Source organism: Pteronotus mesoamericanus, unplaced genomic scaffold, assembly GCF_021234165.1.
Source record: "Pteronotus mesoamericanus isolate MK-2021 breed Mesoamerican mustached bat unplaced genomic scaffold, CSHL_Meso_final contig_164, whole genome shotgun sequence".
Classification (NCBI taxonomy): domain Eukaryota; kingdom Metazoa; phylum Chordata; class Mammalia; order Chiroptera; family Mormoopidae; genus Pteronotus; species Pteronotus mesoamericanus.
The window spans coordinates 15,242,077-15,266,469 of record NW_026555065.1 but is presented as its reverse complement, the minus strand read 5'-3'; the positions used below and the strand labels follow the sequence as shown (position 1 = coordinate 15,266,469).

The following is a 24,393-nucleotide window of genomic DNA, read 5'->3' as shown; positions in this document are numbered from 1 at the left end:
CCCCGTCTAGCACACCCTGCTCTTATTCCCATGGCAACTTAAGCGAGAGCCAGTGGAGAGCGGGGAAATCGTGGAGGGGCTCTGCCACTTGGCAAAACGTACATGCTCATGTTCCAGGGGCCAGCCTCTGCGGACGTGTGCAGCATGGTCCCAGTCAGCTCGGTCCCCAGAAGGCCAGCAATTACAGCCAGAATTACGGAGCAGTTAGAGGTCGTTACGTGTTGGATGGTAATTGTAATTATAAATGGACATCGGTGTTGAATAATGATGACCGTCCTTGTGCAGACGTTTGGTTTACCCCGGGCAGCCCCCCAAAATGTGACCCAGTTGTAAGGATTCTGCGCTGAGTATTATGAGGGGCAGGAGCCACAGTGCTAGCGCTGGGAGCGGGGCAGGTAGGAAGGTGTGGTTTTCCAGGATAGGTAGAGGTAGGTCTCTGGCCCTGCAGAAAGGTGCTTGGTGTGCAGCCCGCCACTCAGTGAGGGCAGAAAACAAAAAGTTCACCCATTTAGGTATTGCTTATTTATGTGGCACATACTGATCTAGAGGGGGAGATCCAGAAATGAAAAAGCTGACAAAATCCCTGCCTTCATAAAACTTATATTCTAATCTGGGAAGATGAACACTAAACAAGATAAATAAGTATATATATTGTCTGTTACATGGTGCTAAGGGCTAAAGAGAAAAAATAGAGCCAGGAGAGGAGGTGGGAAGTGCGTAGGGGTGGAGCGTGACTATAGAGCGGGGAGCCACGTTAAGTCCCCCTGAAAAGGGACCTTTTAGCAAACACGTGGAGGAGGTGAGAGCACGAGTCCCCGGGGGATCTGGGGGAGGGGTTTCAGCCGAGCATGGAGGTCCAGCTTGCTCTCAGAGTCTAGGAAGCCACAGGGAAGCCAGTGTGGTCAGATGGAGAGGATGAGCGGTAAGAGCCAAATCAGGTTGGCCCCGGGCATTTGAAGAATTGTGGTTTGTACTCAGAGCGAGAGGCGGGATTTATAGCAGAGCAGAGACCTGCTCCGTCTCATTGGCAACCGGTCACCCTGCTGAAGGAGGCAGCAGGGCAGAGGGAGGAGGCTTAGAGGGCAATGGCAGAGGATGGATAAGAAGGTGCTGGATTCTGTTTATCTATGGAGATTGGCCAAATCCTCTTTTCCTGAAGATCCCATAGAAACGGCAGCAAAGGCACAGACCTTCCCAGGGAGGGAGGCCTCCTGAGGCCAGCAATGTGAGAACTTAGAACAAGAAGTTTCCATAAGGTTGAGGTTAGGGCTTGAGTCCCGAGGGCCCTGCAGGGAGTCCTTGCCCTAGGCCAGGGAAAGCGGACACTAACCACCCTTCTACAGCTATAAAGACAAAGCCTGTCTGAAGAGCCTGGCTCTATAGAAAGAGTTTGTTGAAAGTATTCTCAGCCCTGGGCCAGCTCAGACTCCAGCCCCACTGTCAGACTCCAGAGCAAGGGCTGTGGGGTCCCCGGTCCCCCTGTGAAAGGCCCAGGGCTGTGCTTTCCCTCCCCCTCCCTACCTGAGCCCCGGAATGAATCTCCACCCTACCCAACAGCCAACTTTCTTGCAGGGGGATCAGAGCATGCAGAGCCACAGCAGGGAAATGGCTTTATCCTGAGGGCAGTGAGAAGCCACTGAGGGGGTTCACATAGCAGACAGTGACGTGATCAGGTCTGCCTTTATAAAATACCACTGCGCCTGCTGCGCAAGAGCACACCGCTGCGCGAGAGCACACTGAAATAAGCACAGGAGATGGGCAAGAGTGGAGGCAGGGGTCCGTGCAGGAGCTTCTCAAAACGCAGGCGGAAGGGGTGGCGATGTGGGTATGGAGAGACAAATGGAGCGCACGTTTGGGAGTGAAATCAGCAGTCCAGGATGGCAGGTGGATGTACAGAGGGCAGGGAGGGAGGCACCCAGACGGACTCAGGGGCTTTCTGCCCTGTCTGACTGCTCTTCCCTAAGGAGGGAACCCTGCACTGACTCAGGTTCAAGGACATGGTCAGGAGCTCAGCGGCAGATGAGCTGAGACTGAGACATCAGGTTAGGAGATGCCAAGATGCCTTGGAGATGCAGGTCTGCCGTCAGAGGAGACCATGGGGCTAGGGTCTATCAGGGAGTATCAGAGACCACCGGCCTGTGGACATGGGCGCACAGAGAGCCCAGGCGCACGGAGAGCCTGGATGGAGCCCTGAGAAGCAGAGGCATCTGGTGACCCAGTAGAAGTGAGCCTCTGGGTGAGCCAAGGACAGCACTGAGCAGAAGAGGGTGGAAATATTTGTCAACACGTATTTACTGGATGGGTTCAAAATACTGCTGATGAAACAAAACAGATGGAGCCTCTATTCTGGAACTTTCCATCTAATTGTTAACAGTGAATGATCTAATACATCTAATCACAACATGAGATACTCATTTGAAGGAAAGAACAGCCTGTTATGAGATACACTAGCCTGATGAAATCAGAGTTTCAGTGCTATAGCTTAAGAGTTGTTTCCAGGAGATTGAAGCATGAAAGTTAACCCTCAGTTTCTGACCTTAGTCATGCTAAGCACAATGGAAGACTAGCATGGAGCCAGATCCTGATGCCTCGTCTTGACTTCTGGCTCTTCCATTTACTAGCTGTGTGTGGGGCAAGTTACTTAATCACTCTGTGCCATGGTTTCCTCATCTATATAATGGGGACAATAATAGTATCAAACTCATAGCATTGTTATGAAGATTAAATGAGTGTTTATGTGAGTGTGTATGTGTGTGTGTGTGTGTGTGTATACTCATACGTATAATGTATATGGCACTTAGAATAGAGCTTGACACGTGGTAAGTACTATATTAGTGTCAGCTATTTTTGTTTCCAAAAATTGGGAAGGAGAAACTTGGTTTTAGACCAAAAGGAAATCTAAGTGGAAATACCTATATTCATTTGAAAACGCTGACTTAGATTTGCAGAGAAGGACTGAACCTAAAAGAGACTTAAATGTTGTCATTTTGCAACAAGCATCTTCTATGAAGTTTGACATTCTGTTGCCGCAAAACCAAACATTTTCCTTCTCTCCATCTGTCTCACTTTCTCACTTAACAGTTAATGCTACAGTGCCTTCTCTAAAAATCAAATCTTCGTAAAAACAGAAATAAACACCCTCCTCCTTATTCATTTCAGTCTTGGGACTGGGTGTTGTTAACACCCTCCGGTCCCCTCCCCCGCCCCTCAGCCTGCGACAGACGGTCCTGCCCAAAATAAGCCGTCCTCCCTCACCCCGTGCTGTGAGGATGTCGGAGTTGACCCCTGCAACACGGCAGGCCTCCCCACTCTAAAGCTGGTAAGACAGTTTGTTTTGAGGAAGTGCCACGAGAAAGGAAAACAGCAAAGAGCCCTTAGGCAAGCAGGGCCTGGCCTTTCTCCTCTGGCAAACGCCCGGTCTCCAGTCGTGGGACAAACAGTGCCCGCGTCCAGGCGACACAGGGGACCGTGTGAGCACAGCTGAGTCAGGCAGGGTAGAAAGGGCCACACACGGGCCTTCTGACGGTGAAGGAGATTAGGTAGCAGTGCACTTCTGACACCAGGGCACGGCCAGGGAGATTTTATCAGCAGAGACAAAGGGAAACTTTGTCAGAGGCGGTGGTCACAACAGCACAAAGACAAAGCATTTTGTATACTGACAGAATGTCCTCCATTCTTTCTTTTCTTCAAAATTTTATTGGGGTGACATTGGTTAAATAGAATTATATAGGTTTCAGGTGTACAACTCTATAACACATCATCTGTATATTGTGTTGTATGTTCACCGCCCCAAGTCAGGTCTCCTTCCATCACCATTTATCCCCCCTTTACCCTCTTCTGCCTCCTCCACACACTTTTCCTCTGGTAACCGCCATCCTGTGGTCTTGTGCCTATGAGTTTTTGGGTGTTTTTGCTTAATCCCTTTACCTTTCTCACCCAGCACCCCCAACTCCCTTCCCTCTAACAGCTGTCAGTCTGTTCTCTGTATCTATGATTCTGTTTCTATTTTGTTTGTTAGTTTATTTTTGTTCATTAGAGTCCACATATAAGTGAAATCATGTGGTATTTGTCTTTCTCTGACTGGCCTATTTCACTTCATAATACTCTCCAAGTCTGTCCATGCTGCCACAAAAGGTAAGATTTCCTTCTTTTTAACCACTGAGTAGATTCCATGTGTAAATATACCACAGCTGTTTTATCCACTCATCTATTGATGGGCACTTGGGCTGCTTCCAAATCTTGGCCACTGTGAATAATGCTGCAATCATTATAGGGGTGCATACATTCTTTCCAATTAGCGTTTTAGATTTCTTCAGATATAGTCCCAGAAGTGGAATCACTGGGTAATAAGGCAATTCCATTTTTAATCTTTTGAGGAACCTCCATACTGTTTTCAACAGTGACTGCAACAGTCTGTGTTCCCATCAACGGTGCACTAGGGTTTCCTTTTCCAAATCTTCGCGAACACTTGTTTTTTGATTTATTGATGACAGCCATTCTGATAGGTGTGAGATGGTATCTCCTTGTGGTTTTAATTTGCATTTCTCTAACAACTAGTGACATTGCACATATTTTCATGTTCTACTGGTCAACTGTCTGTCATCTTTGGAGAAGTATCTATTCAGGTTCTTTGTCCATTTTTAATTGGATTGTTTGTGTGTTTAGTGTTGAGTTGTGTAAGTTCTTTATAAATTTTGGATATTAACCCTTTATCAAATATATCATTAGCGATTATGTTCTCACAAGACAACCCTGTCTTATTTTGTTGGTGGCTTCCTTTTCTGTGAAAAAACTTTTTTATTTTGATGTAGTCCCATTTGTTTATGTTTTCTTTTGTTTCACTTGACCAAAGAGATGTATTAGAAAGATACTGCTACGAGAAATGTCTAAGATTTTACTGCCTATTTTTTCTTCTAGGAATTTTATGGTTTTGAGTCTAACACTGAAGTCTTTAATCTATTTTGAGTTTATTCTTGTGTACGGTGCAAGGAGGTGGTCTGGTTTTTTGTTTTGGGGTTGTTTTTTTTTTTGCATATATCTGCCCAATTTTCTCAACACCATTTATTGAATAGGCTTTCTTTACCCCATTGTATGTTCTTGCCTCCTTTGTCTAATATTAATTGACCACAAAGGTGTGAGTTTGTTTATGGGCTCTCTATTCTATTCCATTGATTTATATGTCTGTTTTTATGCCAGCACCATGCTATTTTGATCACTATAGTCTTGTAGTATAATTTGATGTCAGGTAGCATGATTCCTCCAACTTTGTTCTTTTTTCTCAAGATTGCTGTGGCTATTCTGGGTCTTGTGGTTGCATGTGTTTTTGGAATATTTGTTCTAGTTCTGTGAAATATGCTGTTGGTATCTTGATAGGAATTGAATTGAATCTATAGATTGCTTTGCATAGTATGGACATTTCAATGATGTCAGTTCTTCCTATCCTTGATCACTTGAGCTTGGTGCTCCAGGAATGTGCCGTGTGCCCCCACCCTTTTTAAACAAAAGCTTAAAAATCATCATGCACACCCAGAAAATATCAAAATACACCTTTAAGCACAGGTCTTTAATATCTTTAGTTTAAACACCCACCTCCGTAGGGGCTGCCCTGCAATAGCTGCATTACAGTATGAACATTTTCCAGTTTCACTCATGACCTTTTAGAGAAAGGAAATTATAGGTGTAAGAAGATAGAATAAAAGAAATGAAGGGAAAATAGGGTGATGCAGAAAGGCTTTTTGTGACTAGAATAAATGCCTGAAAAAGAAAACCCTGAAGTAACAAGAAGATACCATTTCCCTGAGCTTTGCTAAATCTGGGCATGTGAAACCTTTAAATGGTATCAGTTATACTTGATGCATTCTGCTGACTGGACTCTATGGCAACCAGCTAGTCCTTTGTGTCCTACAGATAATGTGCCAAATTGCCCATTTAAAATACTGACAAAAGAACGTCTTCTCATGCAGAGGTCCCCAATTAAGGGCTCCGTTAAGTGAGCAAATCACCTTCCAGCGAGATGTCCTGATGGGGCAGGAATGGCTCAGACCAATGGGTTTCCATACTGTTGTGAGAGATGTATCATGAGCCACGCCCCACCCAAGAGGCATGATTTTCCCTGTGTTACTGAATCCATGGCAGAGCAAATGCTGACAATGGGTGCTGGGGGGTGGGGGCGCTTTTTCTCTTCTTCACATTCTCTTCTATTGTGTCACAGCTTCTCCATCCATACACGACCCCCGTCCCCCTCCCCCCCCCCCGCCCCGATCACCACTAGCAGGGAACCCAAACCTCTGACTCCCAGCTACAGCTGCATTTCACCGTTTTCACTGAGACTTTTTTTATGGTTGGCTGAACTCTAGCGAATGTTTCTTTATTCACTCCATTTTCTATTAGTGATCAAGGTTCTTTCAGACACTGCTGTCTTCCTTGGGATGGTCTGTGTAGAGTCCCTGGAGTATGGAAGAGCAGAAACCATTCCGAATGCTTACCACTCCCCTGGCATAAAGGAAAAGCACTGCGAGCTCCAGATTTACTTTTTAGGGAATAACCGCTTTCAGTGGCAGTGCCGAGTATCCGAGTACGATCTCTGATGGGATGCGATACGAATGCAGCAGCCTCCCCACTGCTGAAGAGCCAATTGGGTAGCACAGAGAGGCTTTTAGGATTGGATGGAGAGGTGATCCAACTGGCCTCTCAGGTGCCTTCCAAACTGGAATTCCATGATTCCCTTGGGACAGTTAGTTGTATTGACTCCTCTGGCACTAGCAGGCAGTGAGGGTGGGGCAGTCCAGGTTTGATTTTACATCTGGAGGGAGGATTACTGTAACACCGGAAGGATGACCATTAGAGAGTGGGGACCGTCCCAGCTGATGGGGCACAGGAGAGGGGCAAATGGGCAGTCACTTAGCCAGAGCCTGTAAGAAGAGGCGTGGGGACGGACAGGGACGTTAGAAAAGGCAGTGGATCCTGAGCTCGCTTAGTGACAGACTTTGAGAGGAATCAAAGTTTTGTTTGCTGTAAAACATGCCTCTGGCTCTTTCCTGTTGCTCAAAATCTCTGCCACTTTGAATATCTCTATTGAGCAATATTTCCAGGAGGCTGTCATCAAAATGAACAGAAGGCTCCCTGCAATAGAAGATCATGTGAATTGATCCATATCTGGTGATAACGTTGCACAGTGCTAGGCAATTGCTTCCCCTCGCAGGGCCCTTATGAGGTGGAGTAGCTCTTTTATAGATTTCTGGCAGTTTTCTACATAAGCAATCATGTCACCTGCAAATAAAGATAATTTTAATGCATCCTTTCCAACATGTCTGCCTTTTATTCCTTTTCCCTTTCTTTTTCACACTGGCTAGTATCTCCAGCAGAGTGTGAAATGGAAGTGATAGTGCAGATACCTTGTCCTGTTCCTGATGCCATAAGGGGAAAGCACTTAGGTTCTTCATTAGGAATGACACGAGCTATAGGTTTTTCATAGATGCCCTTTCTCAGGTTGAGGAAGTTGCCTCTATACCTAGTCTGATGAGAATTTTTGAAAGAACAGGTGCTAAATGTTATGAAATTCCTTTTCTGCACCCATTGAGATGACCATATGACTTTCTCTTAAGTTGTTAATTTGCTGCATCACCTTGACTGAATGATCCAAATTTTGGACTCTGTTCTGAAGTGCAGTTAGACTACTTGCAGTTCAGTCTAACCCTTTCAAAGCTTGCTTTTAAGCATTGTTATGATGGACCCATGGCAGCCTTGAATCTCAGGCAAATTAAGACATTTCCAAGGACTCTTACCCACTATCCTGTCACTTTCTGAGATCGCTCCACCTTGACTGGTGGGAACGAGCACTTTCCCTGGCAGGCGTGAGGAGCTGCGCTTTCTGCCCTTCCTTTTCCCTGTCCTGCATTCTGTGCAGGTCATTACTCAGCCAAAGACTCAAGTTCTGAAGATCCCCGACTCTTTCTGCACATCTACCTCCTCTCTCACAGTCTATCTCAAATTCTAGCTGCCTCTGTGTCCCCAGACTGTTGTTTTTTATCTCTTCACCATAACAAAGTTGCCAGACTCTGTTCGGGGTCCCGCTCCCTGTGCTGCTACCTGGAAACGACCCCTTGCCACGACCTCTGGAAACAAGGAGAGCTGTGCCGGTCAGATGAACCCCATTTGCTTCCTTTCTCCGCGGGACCGGAAACCTGCACCTCCCATAGAGCAGCGTGGAGATCGGTCACAGCACACACCTCGACCGTTCCTAGCCGGGGGGTGGCAGGGCTGCAAGTCCTATCGTGATGGCTCCCCTGGAGCAAAGGCAGAAATTTCACCCACTGCAACTTTTTCACGCTGTAACCATCCATCTTAATGTCTCTCCGAAAGCAACTTTCCTTGTTTTGCTCCTTCGCGTGAAAGCGTGCTGCATCGGAATGCCACAGAAAGGGACATTGGTGACAGAGTCGGAAGATCTTTGCTGCTTGCTCAGCAGCATCAGTTATACCCATTGTTGGCCTTAGTTCCAGTTTCTAAAAATGAGAGTAAGGGTAAGTCCCCAGCCTCTACTCCAATACGTTGTGAAGAATCAACCAAATAATGCAGATGGCACCACCCACTGTTCCAGCGCCAAGTCAGCCCCTCACGGTGCTCCATCCAACCTGCACAGGCGGATCAGACTTCTGATCCGGCCTTACCTTTCTACTCTTCTTGTGGCTGTCCCTCTTGTGGTTCAGTTGCCTCTTCAGCCTGTTATTGCAATCAAGTGTCTCTAAAAGTATTCCATCAGAGCCACCCGGAAATATCCCTCTTTAATGACGGCCACAATGCTGTCCTAAAGTGGCTGTATGGGTTAGCTATTTGGATTTTGAAGCTTCTTCACTTTTAAAGTATATAGTATGATATCACAAAGTAGTGTGTCAGAACTCCTTGCACAGCAGGCTAATATCTCATTGTTTTTCTCAGGGTTACCTGGAGCCACAGGAATGCCAGGGCAGAAGGGGGACCCTGGTGAACTCGGCTTGACCGGAAACGAGGGCCCAGCAGGGCAGAAGGGTGAAAAGGGGGACAAGGGGGACGTGTCCAATGATGTGCTCCCCGCAGGTAAGAGGCTGGCGCTTGGGCCCTCCCCCAGGGTGAACAGGCCCAGAGACCTGCCTGGGCTTTAACGAACAAAGGGCTGCTCTGGGTCCTCTCTCCTTGTTCGCCTTCCGTGGCCATCTGTTTCGCAGCACGTTTTAGGACTCTGTGCTTTCAAAGAGGAGAAGACTGTGCATGTTACCCCAGTGCTGGCAAGACCAAACCTGGGGTCTAAGCAGAAGAAGGTTAAGTAATTCAGGCCTAAACATAGTGGTTGGATTAAATTCGGGTGAAGGAAGCTTCCTTTTTCCAAATGTCTATTAAATCCAGCACAATTGAAAATCAAACGCGTCAGCAAGCAATTTAACATACCCCGGAGAGCAACTGACGGACAGCACAGGCATTTTCTTTGCGGTCAAGACAGGACCATCCCCAGGCCCTTATCCTAAGCCTTTGAGGTGGAGAATTGGGGCAAACACAGTTGCTGATTTCATGTTCCGGTTTTCAGCCCAGATTAAAAGCAGATAATGAGTGTCTCTGGGGAAGAGATGGAGAAGCAGTGAGCCACAGAAAGACAATCACGTAGTGGAAAGAGTAGATGACAGTTGATGGTCACAGGGCAAAGAATTTTAAAAGCCCTATACTTTGGAGACCATTTATATCATCAAAACATGACTATCCTATTAATGTATTCAGTAAACATCTGTTAAATATCAAAGAGAAGCATTTAGGAATTGGGGGCTTTGTTAAGAGCTGAGGCTATGAATATGAAAATGAGTAAAAGACATGACATCTGTCCTTAAGAGGCGAAGATGATGATGTTCAGAATAATGATCCTGAGTCATTTGCCCGTTCATCCATTGAAAATTTACTGAGCACCTGCTATTTGCCAGACGCTGTGCTAAAGCCAAAGCATCGAGGCCAGATCAAATTATATTTAGCAAGCTTTGTTTCATAAACAGGGGCGGATGCTCTGCAAAATGCACAAAATTTAAGAAGTGTTCTGACAGGGTAACATATGTGAGTATGCTTTGAAAATATAAGATCATGTTACACTTCAGTTACATGGGAAGTCAATACATCCAGAATGCAGCCTTCCCCTATACTGCCAAGCAAGGGAAGGCTGATGACAAACCACTCAGAAAAGCAGCCTCCCTGAGACTACTCCAGCTCCAGAGGCCTTGGCCAAGCTGAGGGTGTCCTCCGGTCAGAGCGGAGAAGGCGTCGTAGGGCTGGTCACGTCCGTCCTGCCCGCAGATCCCTGCCTCTTCCAGAGTGACCCCTGCTTGCCCACTCTCAAGAGACTGAAAAGGCTTATTTGGTCTGACTGGGAAGAGGCAGTGAAGCAGACGTTAGATCACCAGTGTCGCCTTGGACAGGTGGGTAGAACCAAAGGGCTGAACGGCCCAGCCTGACGGCATCCCTATGAGAGCTCCAGAACCAACGGCCCCAGCAGAGGCCTGCATCCACATTGGCCACTGGAAGTTTGGGGAATGGCTGCCTTCAGGTGTGGAGGGGTTCTGGCTCAGACACTCACTCCAGAGACCTCAGTCATTCTCAAGAGGCCATTCTCAAGGGAGCGTGAGGCTCAACTTGGAGATGAAGAAACAGACTCAGCAGGGCTATGCTGCCCACTCAAGGTCTCAGAGCTGGACAGGACCTCCTTATTTCCTCTACCACACCGAGCAGTGCTTCTCATTCCTGGCTGCAGAGTAGGAAACTTTAAAAAATACAGATGAATAAAGACAGTCACAGGGATATAAAGAACAGCATAGAGAACATAGTCAATCATATTTTAATAACTGTATGGTATTTGATGGGCACTAGACTTATCAGGGTGATCACTTTGTAAGTTATATAAATATTTAATGCTGTGTTGTACACCAGAAACTAATATTATATGTCAGCTGTAATTGAAAAAAAAATTTTTAATATTTAAAAAAAAATACAAATAACCTACCTCTCTACAGTTCTGATCCAATTGGCCTGGGAAGGAGCCCAGGCAGAAGAAGTGTATTAAAGCTTCTTGAGCCCTGGCTGGTGTGGCGCAGTGGGTTGAGTGCCAGCTGTGAACCAAAGGGTCACCAGTTCGATTCCCAGTCAGGGCACATGTCTGGGTTGCAGGCTAGGTCTCCAGTAGGGGGCATGTTGAGAGGCAACCACACATTGATGTTTCTCTCCTTCTTTTTATCCCTCCCTTCCCCTCTGTCTAAAAATAAATATATAAAAATAAATAAAATATTTTAAAAAAAAAAAAGCTCTTTGAGTCTTTGAGTAATTCTGCTGATTAATCAGGGTGGGGGTCCTCCACTGACAGTGGCCAGGGAAATAGGATGAGCTTTGGGGTGAGACAGAGTTGAGGCTGAGTCCCAGCCTATTCAGGCTGTGATCTTGGGCAAAACACTCAATGCCCCTAAGACTGAAGTTACTGAGGGGCTACTTCATGGAGAGGTAGGGAGTGGCCAGGAGAAGATGTATAAAATTCTCAGCCCAGTTCCTGGCACAGAGCTGGAACTCAGCCCTTGCTGTGGGGCCTCCTCAGCTCTGCGGGGGCAAGTGCTAGAGCTCAGTCACCTGTGGGAGGGGCTGTGCGGAGAGTCTCCCTGGGGGCACTCGTTCTGTGTGTGTGTGTGTGTGTGTGTGTGTGTGTGAGAAACCCAACTCTGATCACAGCTCTTTAATTGATCTCCCCCCACCTTCTCTCTCTCTCTCCATCTCTCCAGGTGCCAAAGGTGACCCGGGCCCACCCGGCCCACCCGGGCCCCCGGGCCCTCCCGGTCCCCCAGGGTCCCCTGGAAGAAGATCCAAAGGCCCTCGGCAGCCAAACATGTTCAACGGCCAATGCCCAGGTCAACCCCTGCCCCAGGGAACCTGCCTCTTCCACTAATAGTCCCAGCTCTCAGGCTTCACACAGGCTTTGTGACTGGATTTCTTAAAGAGAGGGAGGAGATTTTGTCCAAAGCCAGATTTTATCCAAGGAGTTCCCCCTTGCTACATATTTCTGGGAGGCCTGGGCAGTCTGTCCCGGGGATGAGGACTGGGGGCAGGTTAGAATGGGGCTTCCCACCAGCTTCCCTCCTCTCCCACCCCACTTACCAGTGTATCCCTCTTACTTGCCAAATCCACCATCCCTCTCCCCTGGACTAGTCTCGAAGGCTAAACTGTCCACTTCTGGAACATGATGGGCTTGACTGATGCTGGAGAAGATGATGGGGAAGTTCCAAGTGGTGAACGCCCCGCAAATACTACAACACTACCGTTGCCACCACTAAGCACTGAGCGCTAACAGTGTGCCCGGCGCGGCTTCATTTAATTCCCACAGCAATCCTAGGGTAGAGGAATCGTTAGTGTCACCCACCTACAGATACAAAACTGAAACACTCAATATTAAGTGACAGGGCTGGTCTTCAAACCCAGGTGTGCTTCACTATAAAACCCCTGCTCTTAGAACATCTTCCTTTCGGAGACAGAAATTCACACTTAAGACTAAGGCAAGGAACAGCTGACCTCTGGTAGGCCAACAGGACTTGTTCTTTGGCCAGTTTGTGATAGGGGTGGCCACAGGATGGAAAACTACTTAGAAATCAAGGTCCATACTAGTGGAAAATACTTCTAGAGTGATGCTAGACCTTTTTCCCAAAGGCAGTAACCTGGGACCCGCTCACCTCCTTAGGCCGCGAGGGGGCACCACTTGATGCTGTCACTTCAGCATCAGACGGGAGGGCCCCAACCGGCGTGTCGGTAACATCTGCTGTGGATTTCACAGCCACTTTCCTAAAAGTCTTCCGTTTTCTTTGGTGCACTGTTTTTTCTGGAAGGCATTTTGGAGGCATGCACTCAGCTGTAAGAATGGGCAAATCTGTGCTCTCAAAGATGTCCCATGTGCCCCCACCCGCATAAATGGGGCCTGATTAGAAGTCTCGCTGGCAGTTTGCTGCTCCTCCGCTGGCATTCAGCGCCACCGCCTCCATTAGCGTCAGCCCTTTCTGCCTGCACGAAGGGGAGATCTGACCGGAGCTTTGTGGAGTATAATTCCCAAGGCTCTATCAGCCAGTGACAGCGGCTGCCCGGAGGAGCACTGTCCTCTGCCTGGCCTCTGTCCTGAGAGGCTGGTCGGCAGGGGTGGGGCCCCAGAGCTATGGAGACAGAGTTGTGAAGGTGTAAACGAGAGGCCATCATGTCCTACTCTGCCCCCTAGAAATGAGTCCTCTGTTGGCAGGCTCCTTGCACCTGAGCTCGGCCCTCCCTCCTGCTCCAATCCCATTTCTTTAGCCCCCCTCCCGCCCCCACTCCTTTAGAACAGGACTGGTACAGCAGGAATTAACGAGAGCCCTTTCTTCAAACTAAGAACAGGAGGGTCTCCCTGCCCCTTTCTTGTGCAAAGCCCGAGCTCCCCAGGGGATACTCCAGGTGACACTCAGAGGCAGCAGGACCACCGGTGGGGTAGTCAGCGCAGACGCTGAACTGGTCACCTCGGGCGCCCAAGGACTTCGGAGGAACATGAGCGGGCGCGTCCAGCTAGAAACCAGCCCAGAAATCACGGAGCGTCCCGCCCCCTCCTGGCTGATAAAGGAACCGCTCCAGATTATTCCCCGAGCTTCCTCACTGACAGCCGAGGTGCCGCTCTCTGTCCCGCAGCCACAGGGTGATATGAGCCCATTAGAACGGGCCTGGCCTTCCCCAGACAGCCCGATTTGCCCCAACCTGCCCCAGACCAGGGCCCTCCCCCAACCAGTCCACTCCCTCTCGTCGTCGCAGTGGCCATGTCCCCCCTTCCTCCTGTCCTGCTTCTGACACCCTGAGCCACCTCCTCACCAAAGGTCTGAATCGAGCGCATTTGTAATGTGAACAAGGACAAACTGAGGAGGATGGAGGAGGTGCAGCCTCAAACCAAGTGTGAACCAGGTGCCCATGGAGGACCTGAAAGCCGGAGACCTTCAGGCAGGGGCAGGTGGGGAGATGTGGTGAGGGGCTCAAACGTGCCAAGGCCAGGCTGCCTCCAGGCTCCTCCTTCCTTGCGATGCCTCCCCCTGGCGGTCCAGGAAGAGGGGGTAAAGTGGGCCCCCTCCCGAGGCTCCCCCTCCCATCAGCCTCCCTGAAAGGGAAAATCTTCCAGAAAGTTGCAATTGCGATAAGCAATACCACCTGGCCCGAGAGGCCAGGAAAGCGTCAGCAAGCCTCTCTTTCCCTCAGATTGCTGGGATGGACCGAGCTGGCTCAGGCCACTTTTTCCCCTTTTATGGACATTCTCTGGGGATGGTACCGACTTAGCAACTGTGGTCATGGAAAACTTGTTAGGAACTCACCAATTAAGGGGGGAAATGTGGAAGTGTATGACTTGATGTTGTTTAAAAGCAAGCAACCAAGAACCCTGGGGGGCCTGTTGCAAGGGATGCCTGTGGACTTAGAGCCCGCACTGAGGGACGGAGAGCGCCAGCTGGGGGTGGCGCACCGCTCAGTGTGTGACTGCCTTCGCTCTGACTATTGTTGTTGTTTTAGGTGAGACGTGTGCTGTCCCCAATGATGATACCTTGGTTGGCAAAGCTGATGAGAAAGTCAGTGAGCACCATTCCCCACAAGCGGGTACAGAAACAAAGCATCCTATTTTGAAATTCAGAAATTGGATGCCTTAAAGTCATAGTTGGCAGGAGAGTAACTTGTTTTCCTCCTCTTTTGGAAGAATCCATGATCACTTCCATTGGAAACGCAACACAAGTACTAAAAGTCACCGAGACATTTGGGACTTGGATAAGAGAGTCTGCGAACAAGAGCGATGAGCGGATCTGGGTGACTGAACACTTTTCAGGTACTTCTGCCTGACAGCTAATCTGAATCTGTGTTGTCATTGTCTCTTTCATCTGCTGCCTACCTTCAGGCTGATTCGCTTTGTGTGTGCCTGAAATCCTTGCTACTTGGTGTAACAATTGCTCTTTCTTTCAGAAAGCACAGAGGAGGGGACGGGGTACTTCTCTCCTTTGAGCACCCTGCTGGCAGCCCTCCAGGACACAGGAACATGACCAGGGCACCCCCAGGGTAGCTGATCCAATTTTAGGCAAAGTCTCCAGAAGGAAACAATATGGTGTTATGACTGATGGCCTCATAAACCCTCCAAGCATAATGGAGTAGAAATGTCAGAGACAAAGTCTTTTGCACTATCCATCTTTCTCTGAGGTTGCCACCCCCTCCCTTCCCCTGAGAGAGTACTTTTTAGTTATTGCTCTAAGGTATCTGATGGACAGAGAGCCCTGGGGAGAAGGTGAAGTGCCATCCTGCTTCTGAACATGGCCTTAGTCATGATGCCCCAAAGGAAGGCGGTCAGGAATTGCTGGTGGAGGTAGCAGCGGCCTCGTTCCAGAGGGGTCTGGCCATACTCACTGGTCAGAGCAACAGCTGTGATATGCAGCTTCATTTCATCAAGGCTAACGGTTCAGCTGGCAGTGGCTGCCCAGGTGGCCCGCTGAGAAGCACTCTATGGCTCAGAAGGGAAGGGGAAAATGTGAACTAGCAGTCGATGCTGTGGAGGGCAGGAGGAGGCAGGAGGGGACTGAGTAACTGCTGGGTATCTGCTACTCCCAGGAAAGACCTATGTCAGTCTGATAGAAATTTTTATAAACAGTCTAGAGTCAGATGGGGGGGGAGTGACACATTTTCCTGGGAGGAGCAAAGCTGACTCTGTGGCTATTGCATTCAAAAGACAGACGAGATTCCACAGAACGGAACTGGACTTTGAGTTTGGGAGTCTGAGACTCTCCCAACTGGACAAGGACTCTTGCAGGACATCTCACTCCAACCTCCCTCCTTTCCCTTCCTCCCCCAACTCACTCCCCAGCTGTGACTGCCAGACCAGCGGGCAGGTGACAGCCTTTCCTGGGCTTCCCTCCGCAGGCATCAGGGTGAAGGAGTTCAAAGACCAGCCCTCCCTGCTGAACGGCAGTTTCTCGCTCATCCATCTCCCGTATTACTTCCACGGCTGTGGGCACGCCGTTTACAATAATGCTCTCTACTACCACAAAGGAGGCTCCAACACCATAGTGAGGTGAGTCACTCTGCCGGCAGCACCTTCCCCGGCATCCCGGACAGCGCCTGCTGTGGCGCTTTAGCCATCCGCCAGCTGTTTAGCGGTCGGAACTGTGTTTCTATCACTGCGTGTCCCCGGGGCCCGGCACGCAATCAGAGGCCACTCAGGGTTTGCTGACACGATGAACCACTGGACATGGTGAATGAGCCCCCTGTCCCAGCCCCTGCCTGGGGTCTGCATTTATTGCTGGTCTGGACACCGAGAGTAAGGTTGGAGCCAGAGAGGAGGAGACCTGGAACAGTGAGACGTGCAGCTTTCTCAATCGCCGAGAAAGAAAGCAGCCAGAACCCGAGCTCCCTCTGGCAGGAAAGTGTCACACCCTGAAATCGGCCCCCGCCAAGGACCAGACAGGGACCAGTTGGCAGTCCTGAATTCCGGGCGCTCAGAGGAAGGAGAGCCCCGCGAGCCGAGATGGGCGGGCAGGGCCTTCTGGAGTCCCCTTCTTTACCTCCATGGATAATATCTTTCCCTCCATGGATAATATAAAAGAAACACGGAGCCCTGGTTTCTTTTCAAACTTACTTCAGGGTTTCTTAACTGGCTTCAAGTCTGTTATGCTCCGATGCGTGTCCCAGAGTCCCACGCATCCCGCTTCTTCTGCTGCTCAATGGCACCCTCTAGTGTTTCTCTTTTCTTTCATCCTAATGTCTGAATTGTCATTCCTGGAGTCAGGTATCTTTTGAATCATAAATTCACTTTATGATATGGCCTGGATTTAGAACCGGTTACATGAGATGGCCTCCAGGAGCTGAGGGTACGGGGTTCCGTGTATAGCTTCGTTCACCCAATCACCCGCCAGACATGACTTTACAGCCACGACTTTGCTACCTTTCTTCCAGCTGGTGACATCTTAACTTAGACTGCTGTGAAATTTTGGACTTAAAATTCTAGCACAGAGTGGAGAAAGAACCCCTAAAACTTGGAGTTGGAAATCCTAAGCTCTAACTTTGGCTCAGCTAGTTTCTTGTATTCCTGGGCCAGTCCCTTCTTTTTCACTGGTATTAGGTTGGCCAAAAAGTCCATCACGTTTTTCCGTACGATGGCTGCAGTAGTACTTGGTTGTCTTTACCTTCATTCAAAACAATTTTGTTAGACTGTATTGTCACAGCTGTCACATCAGCATGCATTTAAAAGAACTTATCAAAATTGATGAATTTTTATGCAGCCATTTTAATATTGAAGATGGAAGAAGATACACATTTTCAGCATATCATGTTTTATTATTTCAAGAAAGGTAAAAATGCAACCGAAACTGTACGGTGTATGGAGAAGGTGCTGTGACTGATCAAATGTGTGAAAAGTGGTTTGCGAAGTTTCTTGGTACTTTTGACATTTCAGCCAAATAATTCTTTGCTGTGAGGCTGTCTTATGCATTGGAAGATGTTTAGCAGCGCCCCTGGCCTCTACGCACCAGAAGCCGATAGTGGGAGATAGCCACTATTCAACATACAACATACTCAAAACATCCAAATCGATAAGGTTACGAGTGAAAATGAAAAGTGTGTCTTTTATTTTACTGAAAAAAATGTAAAGGGCTTTTTGGACAACCCAATCAAATGAAAGGGCTGGACCAGATCTCCCGTGGAGGCCCCCAAAGCTCTAGGAAACTGTGAGAGGGCATCTCAGGAGGTTGGCAAACACGAGGCTTCTTGAGGCGAAGGGATCTTCCTGGGGTCACATGGCTGGCAGGTGGACACTTACATGTGGCCACTGTCCTTTATACCCCTACTGCTCAGAGCAAGCATGACCTGGGAACTTACTAGAAATGCAGAATTGCAGGACCCACCCCAATTTAATCAAGGAACCTAAAAACCTCCCTTGTCCGCAAAAATGGTGACTCATCTCTACTTTTTTTACACATTTCAGATTTGAATTTGGCAAAGAAACATCCCAAACCCTGAAGCTTGAACATGCCTTGTATTTTGATCGAAAATACCTCTTTGCCAATTCCAAGACGTACTTCAATTTAGCTGTAGATGAGAAGGGCCTTTGGATTATCTATGCCTCCAGTGTGGACGGCTCAAGCATTCTCGTAGCCCAGCTGGACGAGAGGACATTCTCTGTGGTGCAGCACATCAACACCACGTACCCTAAATCCAAGGCCGGCAACGCCTTCATTGCCCGAGGGATCCTCTACGTCACAGACACCAAAGATATGAGGATAACATTTGCCTTTGATTTGTTAGGAGGGAAACAGATCAACGCAAGCTTTGATTTAAGAACTACTCAGTCTGTTCTTGCCATGCTATCGTACAATAGGAGAGACCAGCATTTATATTCGTGGGAAGATGGTCATTTAATGCTCTACTCTGTGCGGTTTTTATCAGCCACGTTAAACCAGTGACGATGCGTTCTGTTCCCCTCAGTGACCACCCTTGATCTAGAACAGCAATTTTCAACCGCTGTGCTGCAGGAGTTCTCTGGCACCATTTATGTCCCAACAGAAAACTGTCGTTAAGGGTAGCCAGGCACTTAGCTATCCTATTTCATGATATGAGGGTTTATACAGTTGGTAAATGCTCTTTATGTTCAGGTTCTTTAAAGGAAAGTAGCAGATTAGAAGTTACAATGGCTGAGATTTGGTGATCCCTCCACAAACTAGCTGGGCAAGTTACCTCTTCCTCTCCGGCCCCTTTTCCCTCCATGGATAATATAAAAGAGCTGGCTAAGATGATGGGTAAGATTTTTTCTACCTGGAGGGAATTCGGTGATTTTTGGCCATTGCAGCTTTTACAACTTTTATATATTTGGGTATTTTGCTTTGTTTTGAGCCATGTGCTGAGCAAATTTACCTCTGAGTTGACCGGCCCAATTGCTTGAGCAATGAATTCCTTAGTGCTGACTTACGCTTGGTGCCTCGGGAAGCGGCACTGACCCGTTCAGGCCGCTGAGGCACCACATTACCCAGAGTTTGTTCCCCTTCTCTGCCTCTGTACCTGCCAGCACAACACCAGGATGGCCACCCCCCACAGCTCCTGATCGCTGCTGCAAGATTAGCAAAAGCCGGCAGCAGCTGCAAGCCCAGATTTTCTAATAAAACAGGAACAGGCCCTTCCACACTCCTGTCAGTTTCTGATTGCTGACTTGCAGCTGTGGGTCATAAAATGAATCCTCAGGTCTCACTGGCTTCTTCTGTGCATCTGCTATTGGAGTACTAAATACTGTGTGAGTGGGCATTTGCTAGCCAGAAGTATGGGAAGCACTTGGCAGTTTTCAGAAGAGAGGCACCATATGTGGTTAATTAAAACAGGGAAGGGCAAACTATGGCCCACGGGCCAAAGCCAGCCCATTAATTGTTTTCATAAATAAAGTTTTATTGAAACAGAGTTACATGCATTTGGCTATGTATTGTTGCCTGTGGCTACTCTTGCTCTATAATGGCAGAGTTGAGTCATTGCAAGACAGTTGAGTAGCAGCCCTCAAAGTCTAAAACATTGATCCTCTGGCCCTTTGCGGCAAAAGTTTGCCCACCCTTGATCTAGAACAGCAATTTTCCACCGCTGTGCTGCAGGAATTTTTGAAACATGCAATAGCTGACTATTTAGTCAGAGGCACTGACCTCTTTTTCCCTAGATTGTCAAATTAAAAAAAAAAAATGACCATACTCATCTGGTGTGAATGAATCAAAATTATACCCATATTTTTTTTGGTCAGGTCAGCCAAAAATATATATATTTTGGTGTGCCGCAGAATTTTAGTAATTAGTTTATTGTGTCATGAGATGAAAAAGGTTGAAAATCGCTGGCCTAGAGTATAAAGTGAGCCTGATTCTCGGAAGGGCTTATTCATAAGAGCCTGCTTATTTTGTTTTGTTCCAGACCCAAAACTGGCCACTTATATGGTTTGAGATTTTTGATAGAGGGAAAGGGTATAAAATTAAGTGGTCTTCCAAACAGCACTTAGTGACCTGTTCTTTCTCTAAAACAGTTTTAAAGGTTGTGATCGGGTCCCTTTGAAAGCCAGGAGAAAATCCAGTTTAACTTTCTCCTAAACATCCTTAAATATGTATGTTTTCTGCCAGCTCAGTTCTTCAAACATCCTTCAGCCAGGCAGGACCACTGAGAGTAGCGAGGAATCTAGAAAGTTACCAGGGTCCTGCAGCCAGTAGGCAACTTAGGGACACTCTTACGTAAAGATGTTTCCGTGATTTGCCCTCACTGAGTACGTGTGTGTTTAGGGAAATTCTTCTGTAACTTTTTGACTGGGACTCATTCTCACTGACTCTGAGTCCTGGTTTTATACCTTATTAATAGAAGCATTTTAAAACTTAGGGGATGTGCTGATTTAAATATTTAAATCTGTCCGCTGAAAATACCTAGATAGCTATGAAGGAATTTTTTGTTGCGTTCTCAAAGGAAGAGTATTTAAAACTTTTTTCTCCATTTTTAAATTAGATTGGTTGTGTTTTGTCATCACAGCTTTTAAAAAATACTCTTCAGGTTCATGTTTTGTAAAAAAGTAAAATAGAGATTCATATTCAAGATCAATGTGTCTAAGGAATGCCAGTCTTCTTTCAAAGTATTTAAATATATGTGTTGCATTTCTGGACACGGAAGACCTGGATATGAACATAATTTCATAGTAATAGCCATGTAGTAATAGTACTATATACAACACTAATTGCATGTGTGGTAGCAACCATTAAGATTAGTCATTAAATTTGCACATATTCCTTTTAGGAAAAAGTTTTAGAACCCCCAGTTCTTGCTTGAAGTCTGAGCTATCTTGGCTCCCCTAATTGCGGGTAAAGAATTATACACTCATTACTAGAGAAGCTTATAGAGGGTTGTATGTTTTGTTCAGGTTTGGTTTGGTTTGGTTATGGCAGAGTGATATAAGAACAACAGAGTTCTATCAGGTCTAATGGATAATTTTATGTGGTTGAAAGTTTGCCTTTACAGAGAGAAAGAATAAGACTTTACTCATTTTTTTCTGCAAGCAGTGTTTGATTAAAGGGGAAAAAAAGGTTTGGATTCACTGCTAAAATAGAATATACAACTGAATGTTTTTAAGTCAAGATAACGTTCTAGCAGTTTCCACTGTCACTTATTACCAAAGTTGCTTTCAAGCACTTTCCAAATAGCTGCACCTTTGATGTCAGAATCAAACCAGATAATTCTCTAATTCTCCTTTAATCTAAAGTAGATAGCTTCCCCCTGGAAAATAAATAAAACCACCCATCCCAACCTCAAAGGTAGATTGGACTCTATTTCAAAGTATTTTCTTTCAACTGATAACATTTCCTACTGAAGCCATGCAGGTGGGTACAGTCTCATCATATCACTAAGTACAGGTGTTGTAACGGAGAAAGAGTTCTGGGGTGAAAGTTTTCAAATGGCTGAGTTCTGATCTTAGGTGTTTTGACAGTCTTATTTCCCTCAAGGTTGTAAGGTGAAAAGTCAAATGAGGCACTGCAATTCTTGAAGAGCCAGGTGTCATTTTCGGGTTGCACAGAGCACATTTTGGCTATGACTTTTTGATGTCAAACCACCGAAGGAGGAGTATGTGATAGGGCTTTTCCATTTTCATCCAGCTGCTGTGACCTTGTGTATCATATCATTAAAAGTCATAATTTCCAATCTGTAACCATAGGCTCCGAACAATTCTCAACAACAAATGAATAATGGTGAATGTCTCTTTTTTTGGTTGTAATTTACTTTAATTAGCCAATAAAATAATCATTGCTGAACACAATCATATGTTGAAACAAGCGTATTGTAATTTTTAATGCTTGGTAATTTACATGCAACATTTAAAAGAAAAAACAACCACCAAAACCGATATCATGGTAGAATTATATTGGGAGGCGTTTCTGTTGAAATTTCTAGAATTTGCTAGCTCCTCCTGAAAACTCGCTGATATGGACTGTGGTTTCTCTATAGGAAAATGAAAAAATGTAACACTCGTAACTAGGACTAGATCTACACAGACATCAGTGCAATGAAAACTTGCTAATTTATCGGCATAGGAAGGCAAATGAAAAGGACATAGCGTTTGGGGCTGAAAACTAAAAAGAACAAATTTTAAAACTGGATTTGTATGAATTTGGGCAAGTCTCTTAATGGCTTGAACATCTGTTTATTTTGTAAAATGTGGGTATAGTGTTACTTAGCTTCCTTCGATTTCTCTATGTGAAATGAGAAATGTTCTGAAAGTAATATAATTCTTGGTAAATTATAGTTGTAACTTTTATAGTTCATTCATACAGGAAACCAGAGTGACCCTGTTTTTCTTCTGGCTTTATTCAAGCACTGCTCGGGGACACAGAACCAACAGTTTCTATCTGCTGGTATATGCTGGTCTGTTTGTTTAGGTAGTCAGCACTCCACACCACCAAAAAAAAAAAAAAATGGCCCTTTAGTTATACAACAAATTTACGATAAAACTTCCCCCAAATAATAATTTTTAAAAAACAGCTCACGGGCATGCTGCTTTGGCCTATAGAGCTTCTTTACAACCTTCTCTAGAAGCATCTCTGTTAGTAGGCAGCCCAGGCATGTACTGCAGATAACTTTTGTCGTTAACATAATAGAGCAAAAAGAAAAAAGACCACAAAGAAAACATTAGTTTTGCTTTTTAATTGTTCTATTCAGACTTTAGATGTGATGTTAAGATACCCAATCTTATAGCCATTCACTGTTAGATTTAAAGGAAGAATGAAATTAATCTGCCTCACTATTTTCTCTCCAAGCAATCTGCTATGAGCAGCCTCAAAAACGGAGCTACTTAAGAAATTGTGGTCAAACTCTCTCTAAAATGTGACAAACACACACACACACACACACACACACACACACACACCCTAATTCTAAAATTGCTAGGTATCTAGCATTATCAGTGTCCCAATCTCATTTGCCAAGAGACCACATACATACCCACAGGGTTACAAAAGATCAACACTAGATGCGATCTTCACGGAACACCCACTCCAACCCTCTCACATTAAAGTCTAAGAAAGTGAAGCCAGAGGAGGTAACTCCCTCAACACCACAGCTTAAGGGCCAGCATGCATCAACAGGAGATGCTGTGTCCTGACTTTATGATCGTTTTCCACCTCCCTCTCCTTCTTCCAAAGTAAGGATCTGGCCTTTGTAATTGGAAAGTGGAAATAATTAATGCTGAATATTTTTTAAAGGCACTCCTTTTTAAAAGCTATATCTATAGGAATAAGTCAAACCCAGCCTAGTGAGACAGAGAACACTCCCGGCAAAGAAGCTGTCGGCACAGTGATGCCAATCATCGCCTTCTGCGAGGTAGGCCCGCAGGCTGATGTCCAGCACCAGGTGTTATTCTAAAAACTACCACCACCATTGGATGACCCTTCCAGGCCCAAAGTCCTAGAGGCATCAAAGTAGCTGCTACCCAGTTCTTACCATCTATATGCCATGTCTTTTCCAGGCAATTTCAATTTGTACACATTATTTCACTTAATCATAGGTGCTCAAGTGGAAATGTCCTTACATATCATCTGTTCTCTCTTCTCAATGTTTCAGTCCTCTCTACAAATGTAGTGGACACTGTGATGCTCTCACTTTTACTTGGATTCCCCATCAGGAAAGCCTTTTTGTCCCTGGTGCTTGGGGGGCTGCCAGCATGTAGCCTTCCGCTGTCTCCCCGTTCGGAGGTTGCCTCGGCTGCAGAGACCCAGGACTCGTCCCCTCATCCAATGACTGCTCTGTGTCTGAGTAGAAAGGCCTGGACAGCTCAGCCCAACCTGGAACTCCTCTAAAGGGCCATTCTGGTGCCAGAGCTCCCCATGGTTCAGCCAAGGGTGTCACAGGGCCTGCACTGCAGGCCGACTTTTCCCTTTGTCCTTCCTACTTCCTTCTCCTCCCTTGCACGGGTGTTGGACCACCCTTTGATACCTGCTGGCTAAACTCCATCTCACAAGTTGTTCCTGGGGAATCCAACCCCTTGTAGCGTTACCCAGCTTAATTTTAATTTCAGATAAGTAACAACAACAACAACAACAACAACATTTTTTAGTGTATGTCCCACATATGGCATGGGATATATTTCTACTAAAAAATTGCTTATCTGAAACCTATTTTTAACTGGGAGTCCTGTATTTATATTTGTTAAATTTGGCAACGCTAACCAGGTATAGCCCAGAAAGAAGCCACTGAGATGGAGTTTGTGGTTGGATCATTCACCACCCTGTTTATAAATGAAGACCCCATGGCTGGTAGTAGATTGACCATAAAGAGCCATTGGGTCCACAAGGTGGTCCAAATGTTCAAACTTTCATTGGTGATAATCTGGAA

At 46.5% G+C, this 24,393-nt stretch overlaps 1 protein-coding gene across 1 annotated transcript in view; it reads left to right on the top strand.

Moving 5' to 3' along the window:
* The window catches only part of GLDN (gliomedin), a 53,256-nt gene extending 34,783 nt beyond the window's left edge, over positions 1–18,473 (top strand). Inside the window, exons 5-10 of the mRNA XM_054564789.1 lie at positions 8,938–9,075; positions 11,775–11,900; positions 14,551–14,634; positions 14,732–14,857; positions 15,937–16,087; positions 17,996–18,473. Of these exons, the coding sequence (XP_054420764.1) occupies positions 8,938–9,075; positions 11,775–11,900; positions 14,551–14,634; positions 14,732–14,857; positions 15,937–16,087; positions 17,996–18,473 (1,103 nt within the window). The remainder of the gene's footprint in view (positions 1–8,937; positions 9,076–11,774; positions 11,901–14,550; positions 14,635–14,731; positions 14,858–15,936; positions 16,088–17,995) is intronic.
* The last annotated feature ends 5,920 nt before the right edge of the window (positions 18,474–24,393 follow it).